The sequence below is a fragment of the Haliotis cracherodii genome, unplaced genomic scaffold (assembly GCF_022045235.1).
Source record: "Haliotis cracherodii isolate W230 unplaced genomic scaffold, xgHalCrac1.p SCAF_17, whole genome shotgun sequence".
NCBI classification, from domain to species: domain Eukaryota; kingdom Metazoa; phylum Mollusca; class Gastropoda; order Lepetellida; family Haliotidae; genus Haliotis; species Haliotis cracherodii.
The window spans coordinates 3,522,381-3,540,064 of record NW_027266272.1 but is presented as its reverse complement, the minus strand read 5'-3'; the positions used below and the strand labels follow the sequence as shown (position 1 = coordinate 3,540,064).

The following is a 17,684-nucleotide window of genomic DNA, read 5'->3' as shown; positions in this document are numbered from 1 at the left end:
TGGGAACTATCGCACAGATTGCACAATAGATGGACGTTCACGTCATTTATATCATTCATATCAACTAGAGCTACTAACCATTGCCTTTCCAGTGCCAAATATGTGACAACTTCACACGAAAGCGATAGGGCGCGTTGGGAAAATAATATTTGGACTCTGAACTGTTGAAGATGATGCGATTATCCATATTACAAATTTTGAACCTCACTTTACTTTACCCAAAGGTTACAACTATCTGGCTACCTGTCCACTTTCATAGATGCAGAATCATGTCCTTTTAACGCATTTGGGTATACCCTGATTCCTAAAGCAATATTTATTTCGTCCAGGTTGTGTTCTTTATTAAAGGTTCTTCTCAAATTACAAATACGTACAATGTCACTCATCTCATACTCAAACTTTTGGAATGACTTATTGGTTTTTACACACCGGCGTGGGTCTAACGTACAAGTACGTCCACGCTTTGAGTTCAGTTGTCCAGGGTACAACAGCCGGAGCCCAGTGCCCGAGGCTTCTATGAACATATGGTTATAGTTAAACACTAAATCTGTCAACACATCAACGTCCTTGTTCGTGTTGTTGTGTGTCGTAGGTGTGGTTTGTTTAACGCCGCACTCAGCAATATTCCAGCTATATGACGGGGGTCTGTAAATAATCGAGTCTGGACCAGACAATCCAGTGATTAGTATCATATGCATCGATCCACGCAATTGGGATCGATGACATGCATCAACCAACTCAGCCAGCCTCACCACCCGATCCCGTTAGTCGCCGCTTACGACAAGCATAGTCGCCTTTAACGGCAAGCATGGGTTACTGAAGACCTATTCTTCCCCGGATTTTCACGGGTCTGTTGTGTGTCAGATATCGAGTCATGAGCGATGTCAACTTCTTAATTACCCTTTCCGTATAATTGGCCTTTATGTCTTCGTTTTGATTACACGAGCATCTATTTAATATCAATTGTTTGTCCAGAGTGATATAGTTTGTTCTACATGAAAAGTGACAAGGCCTCAAACAACATAACCGTTATATGAAAATTATTTCACAAGCGAGATAAACATGATAACAAATCGAATTGAGTATACCATTCTATGTATTATCAAAGGTGTAAGTTATAGAGGAGTGAACCGACGATATATCATCTGAAATAAAGGTCAAGGTTACAGCGTTTGTTGACCAAACAACAGCAAGTGTCAGTGATGTCATGTCTGTTGCAAGACATATTGTTTCACGGTAAGTTCTTCTCCAGAACATGTAAATGACAAAATGAGATGTTGTTGTCAAATTGAAGCCCGCTTTATTATTTTGATAAAGTAACGCCTTATCGTAACTGAGAAAACGCTAATTCAACAAATTAAATCTGTCCTTAATTTTACTCATTAAGTGCGTAGTAGGCTTGCTGTCGAAACGCAAGTGAAAGCGAGTTCAACTTTAGCTTCTAACTTGTCATTAGAGGTCACCGAGTGCATCTGCTGAACATGTCAACACAGTCAGGTCTGATGAAGTTTCACACTTGCCAGGGGCGGTCGGGTAGCCAAGTGGTTAAAGCGTTCGCTCGTCACGCCGAAGACCCGGGTTCGATTCCCGACATGGGTACAATGTGTGAAGCCCATTTCTGGTGTACCCCGCCGTGATATTGCTGGAATATTGCTAAAAGCGGCGTAAAACCATACTCACTCACTCACTCACTCACACTTGCCAGTACACATCTACTCCTGGAAATGTTTCACGAACAGTCTACCTACGGCTTGTTTAATCGTCTTATTTAGCCCAGTTGACTTCACCCTCGAAATGTCCGATGCTGTCAACCTTGCCGTCTGTCTTGCTGAATGGCCAGCGATGATACTATTCGGTCAAAACATTTGATTTTTCAACATTGTACACCTCTATCCCATATGACGAGGCCGCCTCCGTGGTCTTGTGGTAGAGCGTCCGCCCGGAGAGCGGAAGGTCCGGGGTTTGATCCCCGGCCGCGTCATACCAAAAGACGTTAAAAGATGGTACTTGTTGTTACCCTGTCTGGCGCTCGACATTAAGGGGCTAAAACAAGGACTGGTCGGCTCGGAGTCAGTATACTGTGTCTGAGTGGGGTATTCATGTTAAACTGCGGCATGGTATCTCATTGAGCTAGCACTATAAATCGGCATCAGTCCGGACTAGTACAAGCAGCCACACACACACACGTGCATGCACGTCGCTATATAAGTGCAATAATCTTGGACGCGACGTTAAACCCAATTTCACCTCACCTCACCCATATGACGAACTTAGGAAAACCTTCATTCCTTGATCCATGGAGCATTTGTTACTTAACGTAGTGACCATATACTGACGTCTCTATCTGCAGAGTCTGGTGATGTCATCTGAAGTTTACTGAGAAACAAATATGTGTCATGCTGGGCTTCATCGTTGATAATATCCATGTGAACTTTAGACGTTTAGGCAAGATCAAAAGAAGACAATTTGGCAAAGAAGCTTCAGGTACATGGCTGATCTCATGGCGTTCAATAATGGTTAAATAGCCTATTCCCTCCACTCATGTACCCATCTCACATCGAAATAAAGGAGAGCAGTGAAACCGCCTCTTCATATATACGCATAAATTTTCAGTGTGACAGAATACTCTCCACAGGACTGTATGACAAGAGGGATGACTTCAACTTTCCCTTTGTGTCGAGCAATATTCAGGCAGTTGGTGTCTACATTTCACAACTTTTTCGGTACACTTAACCTTGCTCTTTCTACGAAGATATTAGGAGCGTTATACGACTCTTGCTCTGAAAAATGATTTGATCAGAAATATGTAGTAACGGGCAAGGTTGCGGTTAGGGCAGCAAAACACAGAACAAGCTACTAGGGTGTGAGTTGACAGCTGGACTTTCTTTCATGTACATACGCTAGTTGGATCTAACTCTGCAAATATGCATAAAAATACAATGAAAATATATAATAGATGAAATACAACAAACATATCACATGGAGTCAATACACCGATGCATAAACTATCTTTTGAGACACGGTTATGCATACTTTAAATATTTTTAATACTGGAAATTATACATTAATTTATCAAACATGCAGAGAAGTAGTTACAGTTACATGAGTGGTTTTAGGCCAAATTACAACTTAAAATACTTGAGACGTTTACATAAGTACCGCCCCTACAAATTGCCATGATATAAACATAATATACACAATGTGTATGATGGTCAAATCACGGACATCATAAGATCGATTGGTATATTATAGAAAATTGAAACAATAAGGCCGCATAAGAAAGAGAAAAAGGCGACTTAAATCAAAAACAAGTAAAATGACCTTTTCTTACGTATCCATTCCATCATAATCTACATACACCTGCATACACATATGTAGTTAAATGATATTTAAGCAATGATAAATAGTTAAATTTGATAATAGATTTAGTTTAGATTCAACAAAAGGGTTTAACGAATTAAGAGAGAAGGAATACCAGCTGCACAGTTGGTAGAATATCTGGAGATATCAAGATACGTGATACTACTTATAGAATACTAGTTTATATTTTAAACTATTTTCAGTCTAATATATATATAGTTACCAATCATATTTACCAAGCAATGAATCATTACCTTAATGCATCTAATTCATAAAACTAAATACACAGACATATTTACATGTATATGAAACAAACTCAAACTAACCTATTAGAGATCCTGAGCACTACACTTGGATCCCAGAAAAAAACAAAATAAACCATCCGTTGGTTCAAATACAACGGTTGGAACAACTAATTCTTTCAAATGTATCTGACCAACTGATTTAGCAAACTCGGCTAGAAAGAAAGAAAAGTTTACTTACGTTATAAGAAGCTGGAAAAGGAAGACAAAGCAGGACGCTGTTGCTGTTGGTGACTATAGGTGAAAGTGGCTATCGTTATGTTAGTAGTTATATAAGTGCTCGAACTACTCTAATTGATTTTTTATACTGCTCAAGTAATCTAACGTGAAGCAGATGCTGGCTGAAACAGAAACAAGACAATTAAAAGACTTGACTTAAATATTTACAAAATAGCAATAAAATCAACTTGGCCACAGTTCCATCTTTCAAGGCAGCAGCAAAGTGGTAGACATGTGGAGAACATGTCAAAATTTGACGCAGCGACCAAACTGATGCTCAAGCAATTCCCTATTTACCTTCCATATATTCCTGTCCCTTTGTTTGTGACTGGTGACAGGAGGATACGCAATTTCCTGAACACCTGACATCGTCACTATCTCATAGTGATTCTTCTGCTTATGATAGAGTCGAAATAGCTAAAAATATAATCGAAATATACTTTTACCAGATGTTTCTTATAATCATGATTTTAGAAAGGGTTTTGTCAGGTGTATGTTTTGCAACTGAAATACAGTTTAAAGCGGCGTCAAACCAAACTCAGTGACACACATTTTCACATAGGTACACACGTTGCAACATGATGGACTCAGTAGATCCAGTGAAGGATGTTGGGATTAATATAGACACAGGAGACGAACTAGACTTCGACGACAACTGCTGGAGCTCTGCGATCATGCGGCTTCAGAGTTCAGTCAGTAGATTCACGAACAGACACAAGGGTAAAATGGTTGCTGTTGTCAAGGGACTGCTGTTGCTGCTTTACCTCGCCTACTTCGGGTATTGTATGTACTACAAGTAAGTTGTTTGGTTTCTTTGTTTCTCGTGTAAAGCCACACTTAGCAAGATTCAAGTCAAGTGGCCCATAATAATCAAGTCTTTACAAGTGCAACCAGTGATTTGTGTAATCAAAGACAAAGATTATTGAGATGTGGATTTGGTTTCACTTACAAACCTTTACGTTAATGTTTGGATTTGTCCCAGGGAAATTATTTATGAACAAGTGCCTTGGGCACTCCAGAAGCCTATGATTTCGGGTTCGAATCCTGGTTTACGTCGATGTTTCATGGTTTATCCGCACCATACCCGTGGTGGTTTATCCGCACCATACCCGTGCTCGTGGGTGTGGCCAAAGTGGTAAATGTCTGAGACCTGCATCACTTTGAACATAAAACTGATAGGCTGTGATTTAAGTGGATTACTTTTTAAAGCGGCATTAAACCATGCTCACTCACTTAAAATTCCCAAGCCGTCATATAGCTTGAATATTGCTGAGTGCGGCGTTAAACAACCAACCAACCAACCAAATGCCCAAAATGCCTTGCAGGAACTAGCAGCATATTCGTCGTCAGACATGGAATGAAATGCCACTGGCTGGGCTTCCGTTAACGTTCAGTGTCACGTGTCAGGCCTGTAACAATGCGTAAGGTGGACACACTCACGACTCTGAATTGAACCCCGTCGTATAACCCGAGACTCGTACAAACACGTTATCGTACCTTCAAAAAGTGTTCTTTACATGTGATAATATTCCATTTATGGCAGTGAAATGTTAGTTTTCGCAATTCACAATAATCTTTGCTTTTATGAAGAAAATACAAACATTTTTTCACTTCATTTTACATTAAATATCCTTGTTTTAAAAGGAACAGAACAGAAATTGGTTTCATGTCATCCAGTGAATAATATATGTTTGGAGAAACACCTGATGCAAGAGGATTTTGTATAAGATTTTTTCAGCAATTTTTGTCCAAGGTCCATGCTCCCTAGAATATGAAACTGTTGTTCCCAGATGATGGAATGAAATGGTTAATCTGTTACAGAACTCTTGTCCCTTGTTAGAAGTCGAAACATATCCTGGATCGAGTCTGTTTTTGTAAACGAGATATAGCAATAGATCATGTTACACAAAGCGTTACTTTGTTGTTGCTGGCACAACAAAACGTCCAACAAATCACCCACTTGACATCGATCCCAATTGTGCTGATCGATGCTCATGATATTAATCACTGGATTGTCTGACCGCCGTCATATAGCTGGAATATTGCTGAGTACGGCGTTAAACAACAAACCCTCCAACTAACCAAATGACATTTCCGTAACATACTTTCTTTGATTGTTGACAAAACACAGATTCGGAGACGAAGGGTCCATTCGTCTGATGGTTGGAACACTATTTGGAGTTCTGTACCTGGTGAACAAAATAACCAAAGGTCTGTGCATTTTCACCTGCCTTGGAAGATGTACGTCAGTTTGGGAAGGAAGTAAGGCACTGAAAGTGCGACGATGGATCAGAAGGTATAAATATCAGCAGGGTATCAGAATGAATCTCAAATATTCATTGATGCATGGAATTACTCCATATATCCTGGTCAGTGTGACAGACAGACCCTGGCCACTGTAAAATCCCCTTCTCAGATCTGTAAAAAAACACCATTCCTAATTATGTCAAGTCACAGAAGGACGTCCTCCCCTCTCTGTTGCCATGAAGTAACAGTGCGCTGGTCAGAGCAAACCTCTGTCTATGTCTTCACAGGGGTCTGTACCTGCTGGTGAGTGCCGGGGTGGCAGTGTACATAGGACTGGACGTGGTCAGGTACAACCCCCAGAATATCCAGGCACTTCTGGGGGTAGGCGTGTTCGTGGTTCTTGGGTTTGTCTTCTCCACCAGTCCGGCCAGGGTAAGTACATGTAGGAACGTGGATAGGACCAGAACACCTCGTGTGATACATGTGAGGTACCAGCCATGTTTTCTTATAACACTGAGTGATAATGATATAAACAAAGCAATTATTTTGTTAAGCGTTAACATGAACGATCGTAATATATGTATGGACATACATAGGAATTGAATTGTATACAATTGTTTTGAAGTGTATCTCTAACCGCTTATGTTCTATCTGTATCATTAAGGATGTCATACGAGGGTTGAATGTTTTGAACACGTGTGACACTCTAGGATCCTGTCAACTGCCTGACACCATGTGAAATGCATTGATCAGGGCCCTTATTGTTGCCTTTGGGCTCTAGAGGTACTCCTGTTGTAGAGCTTCAATGATTAGGTCGCCAGTCAGTGGGGTTAAGTTAAGGAATCGTAATTGGACAAGGCAGTACCCAGATGTTACCGTTCCTCAGAAATTTGAAGCATCATCTGTGTGAGAGAGGACGTTACCCGGTTGGATCAATCCTATGTGGAAGGGTACAACAGCAGGTGTCAAATCCAAATCACTCACAGCGATCTGTCTTATAGCTTGGAGGTGATGCCAGCTGATGCCATCACTGAGTTAGCACAATGTAGGTCTGTCTGTGCTGTGGTACAATAGTCGTACATGTAGCTCTGAGCATGTTTTCAAACAAACACGTTCCACGGCTCTAGCGATCTGAAGTGAGGACATCTCCTTCTGTCCCTGGAACTGCCTCATGCTTGATGACTACATTCTTAAAAGTATTTGGTCATAGCAGTAATAGTGCTGCTCAATCACTTAATTGCATATCAATAGTAGCTCTTGAATTGGCTTTATGCTCAATGATGACATATCTGACTGTATTCACGGTCTGTTGTTGTCTATGAAATTCCAAAACCTCGAAATCACTGATTACGTGTCATTCGTAGCCCGTATGACCAACGTTTGAAATGTACGTGCCATTTGGCCGCCAAATGTGCATTTATTAAACTGGTCATGAAATAAAAGAGCATTCAAGTTACTATGAACACATATGACAGTGTGTAAATATTGCCATTATTTTTATTATTCCCTTAAATAGTCGTATATGCTGTTCATTGATGATACATTTAGAGAAAGTATAGAAAATGCCCAAAGGTCTTTTTAAAGAGATATTTGTCAATCAGTAATAAAGCATCATCTAATGCGGTTCTTGGTGAAGTTAACCGTTATCATCTAAGTGTTATTTATTTCACCCGATGTATAAGATATTGGTGTAGATTGATACGCATGAATTAAAATCGACTTCCACATGCTTGTTATAAAATGCTGATGATTTACAAGTACAAGATGATTTAGAAGAAGATATAGTTTTAATTATAGATATATACTTTTATATTTAGAAATTACGTAAAACATCCACATGCCACTATCGTACTCATGTTTTGTGAAAGAAATTGTACTCTTGGCCACGAGGCCTTAAATACTGAATAGACTCTCTGTTCCTTTTGGGACTTTAACAAAAGTCCTAAGCACCAGTTTAATACCTTAACACATTCTTGCAGTGTATAAATGGGGTAATATCTTACCGACACGACTCTTAACATTTCAGTACGAAACATTTTCGTCTTCAGGTGAATTGGCACCCCGTGTTCTGGGGTATTGCGGTTCAGTTTGTGTTCGCCCTGCTTATTCTACGGACGCCCTGGGGGTATGGGGTGTTTGAGTGGATTGGACAGCGCGTGGAGGAATTCATAAACCACGCTAATGCTGGAGCAGAGTTTGTGTTCGGGAAGACCTACCGGGATCACAGGATAGCCTTTGCTGTGAGTAGAAGAAACACATGATTATTTCCATATATTATATTCAATACCATACAGGATGAACAGTGAACGAATTAGACTTTAGTGTCAGAATCTAGAATTTAGTGCCAAAGCGACCCGTGTCTAAAGGAATGTGGGGCTTACTAATTGCTTCCAATGGTCCAAAGAACCAAACCCTTAACATGGTGGTCGACATGCTTTGCAATAAACTTCTGTTGGAGAACGGCCTGGAAAGATGGTCAGACTGTTTGTGTTCTGTTGAAGTGTTATCGAACGTTAATGCTTCACAATTACATGTGTGTCAGATGCAATACAGCTTGGAGAAGTGTTTCCTGTTGAAGTTGAAATATGCAAGCAAGGAAACAATGAGAAGCTGTAGGTTTGTTTGATATCTTGTTAACATGACTACCATTAAATATGTTTCCAGTGAATGATACGCTACATGTACAAGACACATACTTAAGTGAACGTTTTTACCCCTTGAGTTAACATTTTATTATCTGCTACTCTTTAACTCTGGACATCGTCTTCATGTTGTAGGTGATGCCAGGGGTGTTGTTTTTCAACGCCTCGATATCCGTGTTGTACCACATGGGTGTGCTCCAGGCGATCATGAATAAACTGGGATCCTTCTTGTCCTTCTGTCTGGACTGTGGGCCCATCGAGTCTGTGGTAGCCTCGGCTAACATCTTCGTTGGGCTGGTAGGGGATAAGAACATTTGCAACATTTATTATGTTTATGTTCACATATGGTCAAGCATTTAATGAACCCAGATTGGCCTTCAAGAGTCACCTCCCTGATGCGTGAAAGGATCCTATGCTAGTTGGTTCGAATCCCAGATGTGCTCTGGTTATGATTTGTCGTTTAACACAAACGTTTAATCAATGTGGTAAACATCTAAGCATCACGTTTGGATTACATTAAGCTGACAAGCTGTGAAATAACCGTTGTTCTGTTCAAAGCAGCTTTCAACTCACTCACTCATATTGTATATTTTTTATTTTATGGTAACATTATCAGGTCCACAATACAGGGTTTATTTACACACCTCATCCCCCGATATGACTGAATCTGAAGTGCATGTATCATTTCACACGTATTATCTCGTCTTGTTTGAAAGTTTGCATCTTTTATGAAAGGGGGCACGGGTGGCCCAGTCGTCTAAGGCGCTGCGATTCGCTGTGCAGAGCAGCGTCCTTTGGGCACGCCAGAAACCTTTGATTGTGGGTTCAAATCCCGGTTCGCATCGATTATGTTTCTAGGTTTGTCAGCACCATACCCGTGCTCGTGGGGTTTCAACGAAGTGGTAAACGTCTGACACCTACATCACTTCGGGCTTTCCTCACACATTAAGCTGTCACGCCGTGATATAACTGGAATACTGTTAAAAGCGGCGTTAAACCAAACTCACTCACTCACTTACTTTATGAAAACTTGTAAAAGGGACTTTCTTTCACCGAAATCATGGATAAAAAGTAGTGGCCTGTCCAATATTCTGTAAAGAGATACCTCACTTTGAGTATGACATCACACGCTCGTGTAACTATACCTTATAGACTGAAGTGCCCCTCTTGGTCCGACCGTATTTGAAGCGTGCGACGGAATCAGAACTCCATGCCATCATGACGTGTGGTTTCGCCAGCGTCAGTGGCGGCGTCATGGGGTCGTACATACAGCTCGGAGTGAGTACAAAACAACAAATAAACAAACAAACTAGTTCTTCTTACAATAAATACTTTCACTCAGCTAAATTTGTCAATGATAGTATGCCCCAGTTGGCGTTTCCTTTCCGTGGAGGACGTTTTCAAATCTGACCCATCAGTTTCCTGTGTGTTTTTTAGGCGAACAACTGACTTGCCTATGCATGTGTTTGTGACGGGTTCCTCCGGTTGGTCAGGATACGCGAACACCTGGTATCATCACTAACGGATAGTTTTTCATGCTCATGATATAGTTGGACTCTTCTTTTAGGATGTCATAGGATTGTGGAAATGGCTTGTAGTAGTGTGTGTATCTTACCAGACACTGATATTGATCTATTGGCTGGATTTGCTGGGTAGCGTTACCACGTTAGGAAAACGTTACATGATTGCTTTAAAACGTCTTTGGAGTTTGAGGTAGTGCAGGCCAGATCGGGCATGTAGTATACCTATTAAGTTACCATACACATGTCGCACGTGCAGGTTCCCGCCAACCACCTGTTATCCGCTGCCGTGATGTCCGCCCCCGCCGCTCTCGCCATCACCAAACTTATGTGTCCAGAAACAAAGAAGTCGTACTTCAGAGATGGAGTAAAGATGGAAATGGGACTAGAGTAAGTTACTGGATTTTATGTACTATTTGTAATTGGGAGAGAGTTGGTTGGGTGATTAAGATAGTTGTGACTTAGGTGAGTTGGTTGAATGGTTAAGATAGATGAGACTTAGTGGCTGTGTGAATCGGGGGAAGGAAGGAATGTACATTATAAGTAGATTGTTGACAGAGTGTGCTCGTTGGGAATGTAGTGAACTGTTGAGATAGTTGAATTCCTGCTGTTAAACTTGTTAATGCCGACATCAACTGGGCTACAAATAGCAAGGGAATGTTTACCTTCGTGCAGATAACGATAGCTTGAAGTTTCCTTTGTTTGCCATTCACTATGATGTTAATATGTTTGATGTACTTAACACACTTCTGATTTCATTTGCCTTACACTCCCTAGGGCATTCAACCCCATTAACCATCTCTGCGTTGGGGCCCCGTTTACAATCATATCCAAGTGTGAGATTTACACAAACACACAGAGAGGTACTTGACATATGGGTATATACTCACATTCATTGAGACCCATTATTGTGTTGTTGGTAGCAAACACATGAGTATATGGGAGCACTCGTGTCATTCATACTATATATGGGAGCACTGGTGTCATTCATGCTATATATGGGAGCACTGGTGTCATACATGCTATATATTGGAGCACTGGTGTCATTCATGCTATATATGGGAGCACCGGTGTCATCCATGCTATATATGGGAGCACTGGTGTCATTCATGCTATATATGGGAGCACCGGTGTCATTCATGCTATATATGGGAGCACCGGTGTCATTCATGCTATATATGGGAGCACCGGTGTCATTCATGCTATATATGGGAGCACCGGTGTCATTCATGCTATATATGGGAGCACTGGTGTCATCCTTGCTATATATGGAAGCACTGGTGTCATTCATGCTATATATGGGAGCACTCGTGTCATTCATGCTGTATATGGGAGCACCGGTGTCATTCATGCTATATATTGGAGCAGTGGTGTCATCCTTGCTATATATGGAAGCACTGGTGTCATTCATGCTATATATGGGAGCACCGGTGTCATCCATGCTATATATGGGAGCACTGGTTTCATCCATGCTATATATGGGAGCACTGGTGTCATCCATGCTATATATGGGAGCACCGGTGTCATCCGTGCTATATATGGGAGCACTGGTGTCATTCATGCTATATATGGGAGCACTGGTGTCATCCATGCTATATATGGGAGCACTGGTGTCATATCCTTTCAATTTCCTTTCCACATTTTCTCCCATTGTAAAATAAGATATGTTAACTTGCCCACGATTTACTGTGTGCCAGGTCGGCATTGCGACAACCGATGACACACGACACACGACATACAACATACGATATACGATATACGGCATACGACATACGAGCGTGACTCAAGAATTTCGGAAATGCCCGATTGCTTTTGCGATTTCCGCACACTTGTAGACATTTCCAAGAAAGGTTACATTGTGATACTAAGTAAGGACTCTTGTTCAGTCGATAGTGAGGCGAGCCCCGAACTCGTCAATGACAATTTCTTCCGAACTATGTATTCGCCCCCAACATTTTATACAATTTAGGCGACTGGTGGTGCTTCCAGTGGGGAGGGACAGACCTTTTTCACGAACACCCGGTGTCATCACTGATTGTCAGTGATCCATTCATATAATTTCCATCACTATGTTGCCTTTTACGCCCAATGGAATATGTTGCGGCGGATAATCGAGGCTGCCTACTTTCTGATGTTGACATTCTGTATTTCCCCTGACATCATCGGGGACACGGGTGGCCCAGTCGTCTGAAGCGCCGCGATTCCCTTGGGCACGCCAGAAACCCATGATTGTGGGTTCGAATCCCGGTTCGCCCCGATTATGTTTCTTGGTTTGTCAGCACCATACCTGTGCTCATGGGTTTCACCGAAATTGTAAACGTCTGACACCTGCATAACTTCGGGCTTTCCTCCCACATTAAGCTGACACGCCGTGATGTAACTGGAATACTGTTAAAAGCGGCGTTAAATACAACTCACTCACTCCTGACATCATCACTATTTGATAGTGTGTCATAAAAGTGCTTATGATACATGGACTCTGCTGTTAGCAGATATTGCTTATGATCATGGAAAGGATTTTGTCATTTGTTTTATTAAAATAGAATACTGAGAACGTTGTCTTCCAGGAAACATCGTAACATCCTCTCCGCTCTGTCAAGCGGTGCCGTTGCCGCCGTTAAAATCATCGCCAACATCATCGCAACCATGATCGCCTTCATCGCCCTCATAAAGTTTGTTGACAAGACCCTGGAGTGGTTTGGGAACCAGGCGGGATTCGCCGGCCTTTCGTTTGGGGTGAATATATACTAGTATACCATAGTCGAACTTCGAATTCAGAGAGGAAAGTTACATATACTAATCTTCTCTGAAACAAACGAGTTCTTAGCTGAATGTGTTGTCATGCGAATGGTATTTATAAAAACAAACACAATTTTGAATTTGAACACGACTTTTGTTCCTTTTGGAAGAAAGCTATTGATAATGACCTCGGTGTCAAGGCTGGGACTGAAGGTACCTGCGTTATCATGGTGTAGTACGCTATAACGTCTCTCAGAGTGTTACTCGGCGACAGTGGCAACATTACCAAGCCACGGGAACTGTTGCCTTTGCTCAAAGATCTGGTCATGCTTGTTCATCTTGTCCTCGGTAGCAGGTTTCACGTCATGTAACGGATAAGCAGTTTAATGCGACAAACGTTCGCATCATCATGACTACTAAAAGATGCGGTTGTCGTCCTCGGAGACGGGTAACGCCTACCACGTTGTAGTCAAGTTCGTTTGCTAGGGTGCCGACGTCATCTGCGTTTGAATCAACATCATTTGTCGTCAGCTCTGCTCACAGATGAGAGGTTCAATCTTTCCGTCATGGTGGCCGTAGACATGTTTACACTCCATGAGTTGTAAGGATGCTGTTGTAGGATTATAGGATATATATGCTGTAACTACGGTTACACGAACTACAATTAGTGGTCTCTTTGAGTTCGTTATAACCGTAGTATACTGTATATGTTATTCGCATTGGGTTATCTGTTAATAAATTTAATGTTAATATTTCTTTTAACCCCCAAGTACCACCACTACTCATTCTCGACACACTCTAATTACCATTTTCTGTACCCTGCTTGCTGTACCACGTATCTCCGACCCTACCTCTTAAACGGTAAGACACTGATAAGACCCTCCTTTACCTACTGATATCAAGTGTGGTTTCAATTGACTACAGGCCTTGGACGACATTTCCCTCGTTTCTGAATTATCTGATAAAAGTGAACTTCTACAGTGACATGTGAATATATAGTTTAATGTACGTTCATTTCTGATATGGAATACAAGCTAAAGGATTCAGTGATGGAAGGTAAAAACTATTGATCCTTATTACATGCAAAGACAAGATATTATATTGATGTATTTCATTTGAAAAGGGAAAATATATGTTCAGTATAAGGACATGAGACACATTTTCATATTGTGAATATTGCCATATTAAAAATAACTAACATTTTCAGCAGTTAATTAATGAAATAGAAGATTAAATATTTTATTATTTTATTTGTATGGAGTGGTCATCCACTATATACACACATTCATATTAAGTCTCTGATGCATTATATAGATGTGGTATAAAGGTGGTATTTCATGTAATATATGTGCATAGGATCTCTAATGTATTTTATTATTCATAAAAAGATGATCTGTTTCAGAAACTTTTGTAGGCTCATTTTTACCGAAAATAGTAAAGCTGTATGCTTTAGTTTAAATGGGATTTTCGTCTCAAGTTCACATTTCGAAATTTACTATTGATCACATATGTTTACTTTAGAAGTAAATGCCATGCTTCACCTTTGACCCTGTCTGGCTCTGATAGTCGTTACAGCCCTGTCTGTCTGTCGCAGGCAGGTATGATCTCAGTATAGAAGTAAAATAGCCAGTCAGAGGCTAATTGGAAACCCACGTTTTTTCATGTTTGGATTCCACCCTTCAAGGAAAGGAGTTCTGTCGCTTATAATTCAAATCGTTTGATATAACTCAGCGATGTCAAGTGCATTTCAGCTGTATGAATATGATATCATTTCAGCTTGTGTGTTCCTATCTATTCTACCCATTCTCGTACATGATGGGCGTGGCCACCCAGGATTGCGGGAAGATGGGGGAAATGTTGGGCGTTAAGATTTTTGGCACCTCCACCATCAGTTTCACCGAGCTGGGGATACTGAGAAGAAACCGCTTTCAGCTTCTTGACTATGTGACCACGCATAACGAAACGTGGCACTGGCAGGGTAGTGACGTCATACTCGAGGCGACCAATCAGACGCTCCTTGGTGGCATCATGGATGTAAGTGATATATGGCGTGTGTGTGTGTGTGTGTGTGTGTGTGTGTGTGTGTGTGTTCAGAACAAAAGACAAAAGAAACAAACAACATATATTATGCATAAAGAAGAAGGTTAGGCACCCCTGGAAAATAACTGATACTGAAATATCCCCATTGGCAACAACTGCAAATTTCGTGTTCCGTAGAAATGATGGGACAGTACAATGGCAACTGTCACGTCATATCGCAGTGCTACATGCCCGTGCAGCATGCCACCCATGCCAAAATGAAGCATCTGTACACCAGTGAGTATTTAACGTCATTGTCTTGCGTTGTTGAAGCATTATCTGTGAACATGGCACGAAGAAGGTTTTCAGAGGCGCAAAAATTGCGTATTAATGGTATGCATTCGACAGGCATAACCTACAGAAGCCTAGGAAGTCAATGGTATCATTATACGGTAATCAGCAGACTGGTTCGAAAACGCGGGCAAACCCATGCTGTACGGGATCTCCCACGGTCAGGAAGACCTCGCATGTCATCCAAAATGTCGTGATGTCATCCAAAATCTCTGAAAGGATGAAAGGACTTACTCCTACAGTCATCCATGCGGACATTGTGTCAACGTAGTAATCGGGCCCCTTGTATGAGGATACTTGATTATTGTAAAAGGAGGAAGTGTCTGTCTCACGGTTTATGGAAGAAAAGTCCGACAGTGGTTGCATATAATGTGATTATTTGATAACTATCAGTTTTGATACAGTATTTTGAACATGTGTTTTGTTTCTACCCAGGAGAGAAGTGAAGTTATAGCAACCTACGCTCTCTGTGGGTTCTCCACTGTCACCTCTATAGGTATTACACTGGGGACTCTGGTTCCCATGGCACCTGAACGGAAACAGGATATTGTCAAACTCGTCATCCGGGCTCTTATTGCGGGAAACGTAGCCACGTTCATGACCGGTTCCATTGCAGGTTCGTTTGGAAAATGTTACTCCTTCTTTAATGAATCGTTTTTATAAATCAATACAACTTGCATAAGAATTTTCTTCAATCGGATGCATATATTTTACAAAAGTTAGAGACAAGGTGTCATTATAATGCTATGGTTTGTTAGGTTGTGTTTGAATGCAAGGAGACCGTTTCAATGTTGTTGTGGATGAATAGTCTGGCCGGAGAGCGGAAGGTCCGAGGTTCGATCACCAGCAGGGTTATACCAAAAGAGGGTATGAATATATCATTTCAGCTTGAGTGTTCCTATCTGTACCAAAAGAGGGTAAAAGATGGTACTTTATGTAATCCAAAATGGCTCTCTGCATTAAGGGGAGAGAACATGGAGTAATCTTGTTCATGTGCTGCATGGTATCTCTGTAGGCCCATTCGTCCCGAATAGTACAAGCAGCCACAAACACACACACGTACATGTAGATGCACATGGCTGCTTAAGTGCAATAATCATGGAACGCGCTGTTACACCCCATTCACATCGCCTTGAATTCAGGTGCGAGATATCTTGGTCAAAACACAAAGTTGCCTCCAAAGAATAAGATTGTTTTCTATGTTGTTAATATGATACTGATAGAAATGTGTTTCTTCCAGTATTTATTTAGTACTGTGTAAACATATATGTCTAAACAAGACGTTCCATCACTCTTTCAAATCTGACTATCATTTCGGATACAGGGTTGCTGTACAATGGGCAGATGCTGCAGTGACCTTTGTTGAGATGACCGCCAGCCTCCTGCTTCCTGGTGCTCACTTCGAATTCCTCATTCACTATTCACACACACTCGGTTACATATGTTGTCGTAAGAGCGACTCACGGAAACGGGTGGTCAGACTCGCTGATGAGGTTGATGGATGTCATTATACCCGACTGCATAGATAGATCCAGACTCCGTTAGTTTCAGACTGCATTCATGTAGCTAGAATATTGCGGCGTTAAGGAAATATGATACGTCAATGCCAGAGAATAACCAGTCTTGATTATCCACCCACACAACCTCCACTGGGCGCAAACGGCATACACCCAGTGACAATTCTATAAATAGATGACAGAAATAGGTGATGACACCAGATGTTCGCGAAAAGGGTAATTATGTCCCAAAGCTCGGTTATACCCTCCCCATTATTTGGAGGTGTGGTGTATGAAACAAAGCTGCTGACATGTCATTGCATGTCACCAGTGTAAAAATATATTAAGAACTTGGAATTATATGAATTATATTGGTGCGTACATTAAGAAATGTATGAGAATGACCAGGGATTATTTATGTTTCTTCTCACTCGGAGGTTATGACAAATGTTTCAAGCATGTTTATGTTCCTCTATAGTTGTATAAAAGTATCAGATACCCCTGTCATATTATCCGCAAAGAATAAAGCTACAATGTTCGGAAAAGCTGCTGTGATAAAGATTCCATTTCTAACATAGTATTATATAATATGAAGCTGTTCGCGTACATCAGAGGACAAGAGGGTGAACTTTAACAAGAACAATTCTGGGTACGCTCCTTCATTGATTGACATGTCTAATATGTAATAGATGTAATCAAATACGAAGATTGCGAAGAACAGTGACGAAGAGCCAGAGTGAGAGTCCACAAACAACAAATAGACTATCCCGAAGCCAGATGCATTTCATT

General features: G+C 41.1%; 1 protein-coding gene across 1 annotated transcript; it reads left to right on the top strand.

The window, feature by feature from the left end:
• The first annotated feature begins 4,459 nt into the window (after positions 1 to 4,459).
• On the top strand, positions 4,460 to 16,755 carry LOC139465116 (solute carrier family 28 member 3-like). Its single transcript, XM_071246804.1, has 11 exons — positions 4,460 to 4,677; positions 6,013 to 6,177; positions 6,416 to 6,560; positions 8,177 to 8,368; positions 8,906 to 9,067; positions 9,923 to 10,048; positions 10,550 to 10,680; positions 12,858 to 13,026; positions 14,806 to 15,063; positions 15,835 to 16,015; positions 16,724 to 16,755. Exons 1-11 carry the CDS (start codon positions 4,460 to 4,462, stop codon positions 16,753 to 16,755), a joined length of 1,779 nt encoding a protein of 592 aa, XP_071102905.1.
• The last annotated feature ends 929 nt before the right edge of the window (positions 16,756 to 17,684 follow it).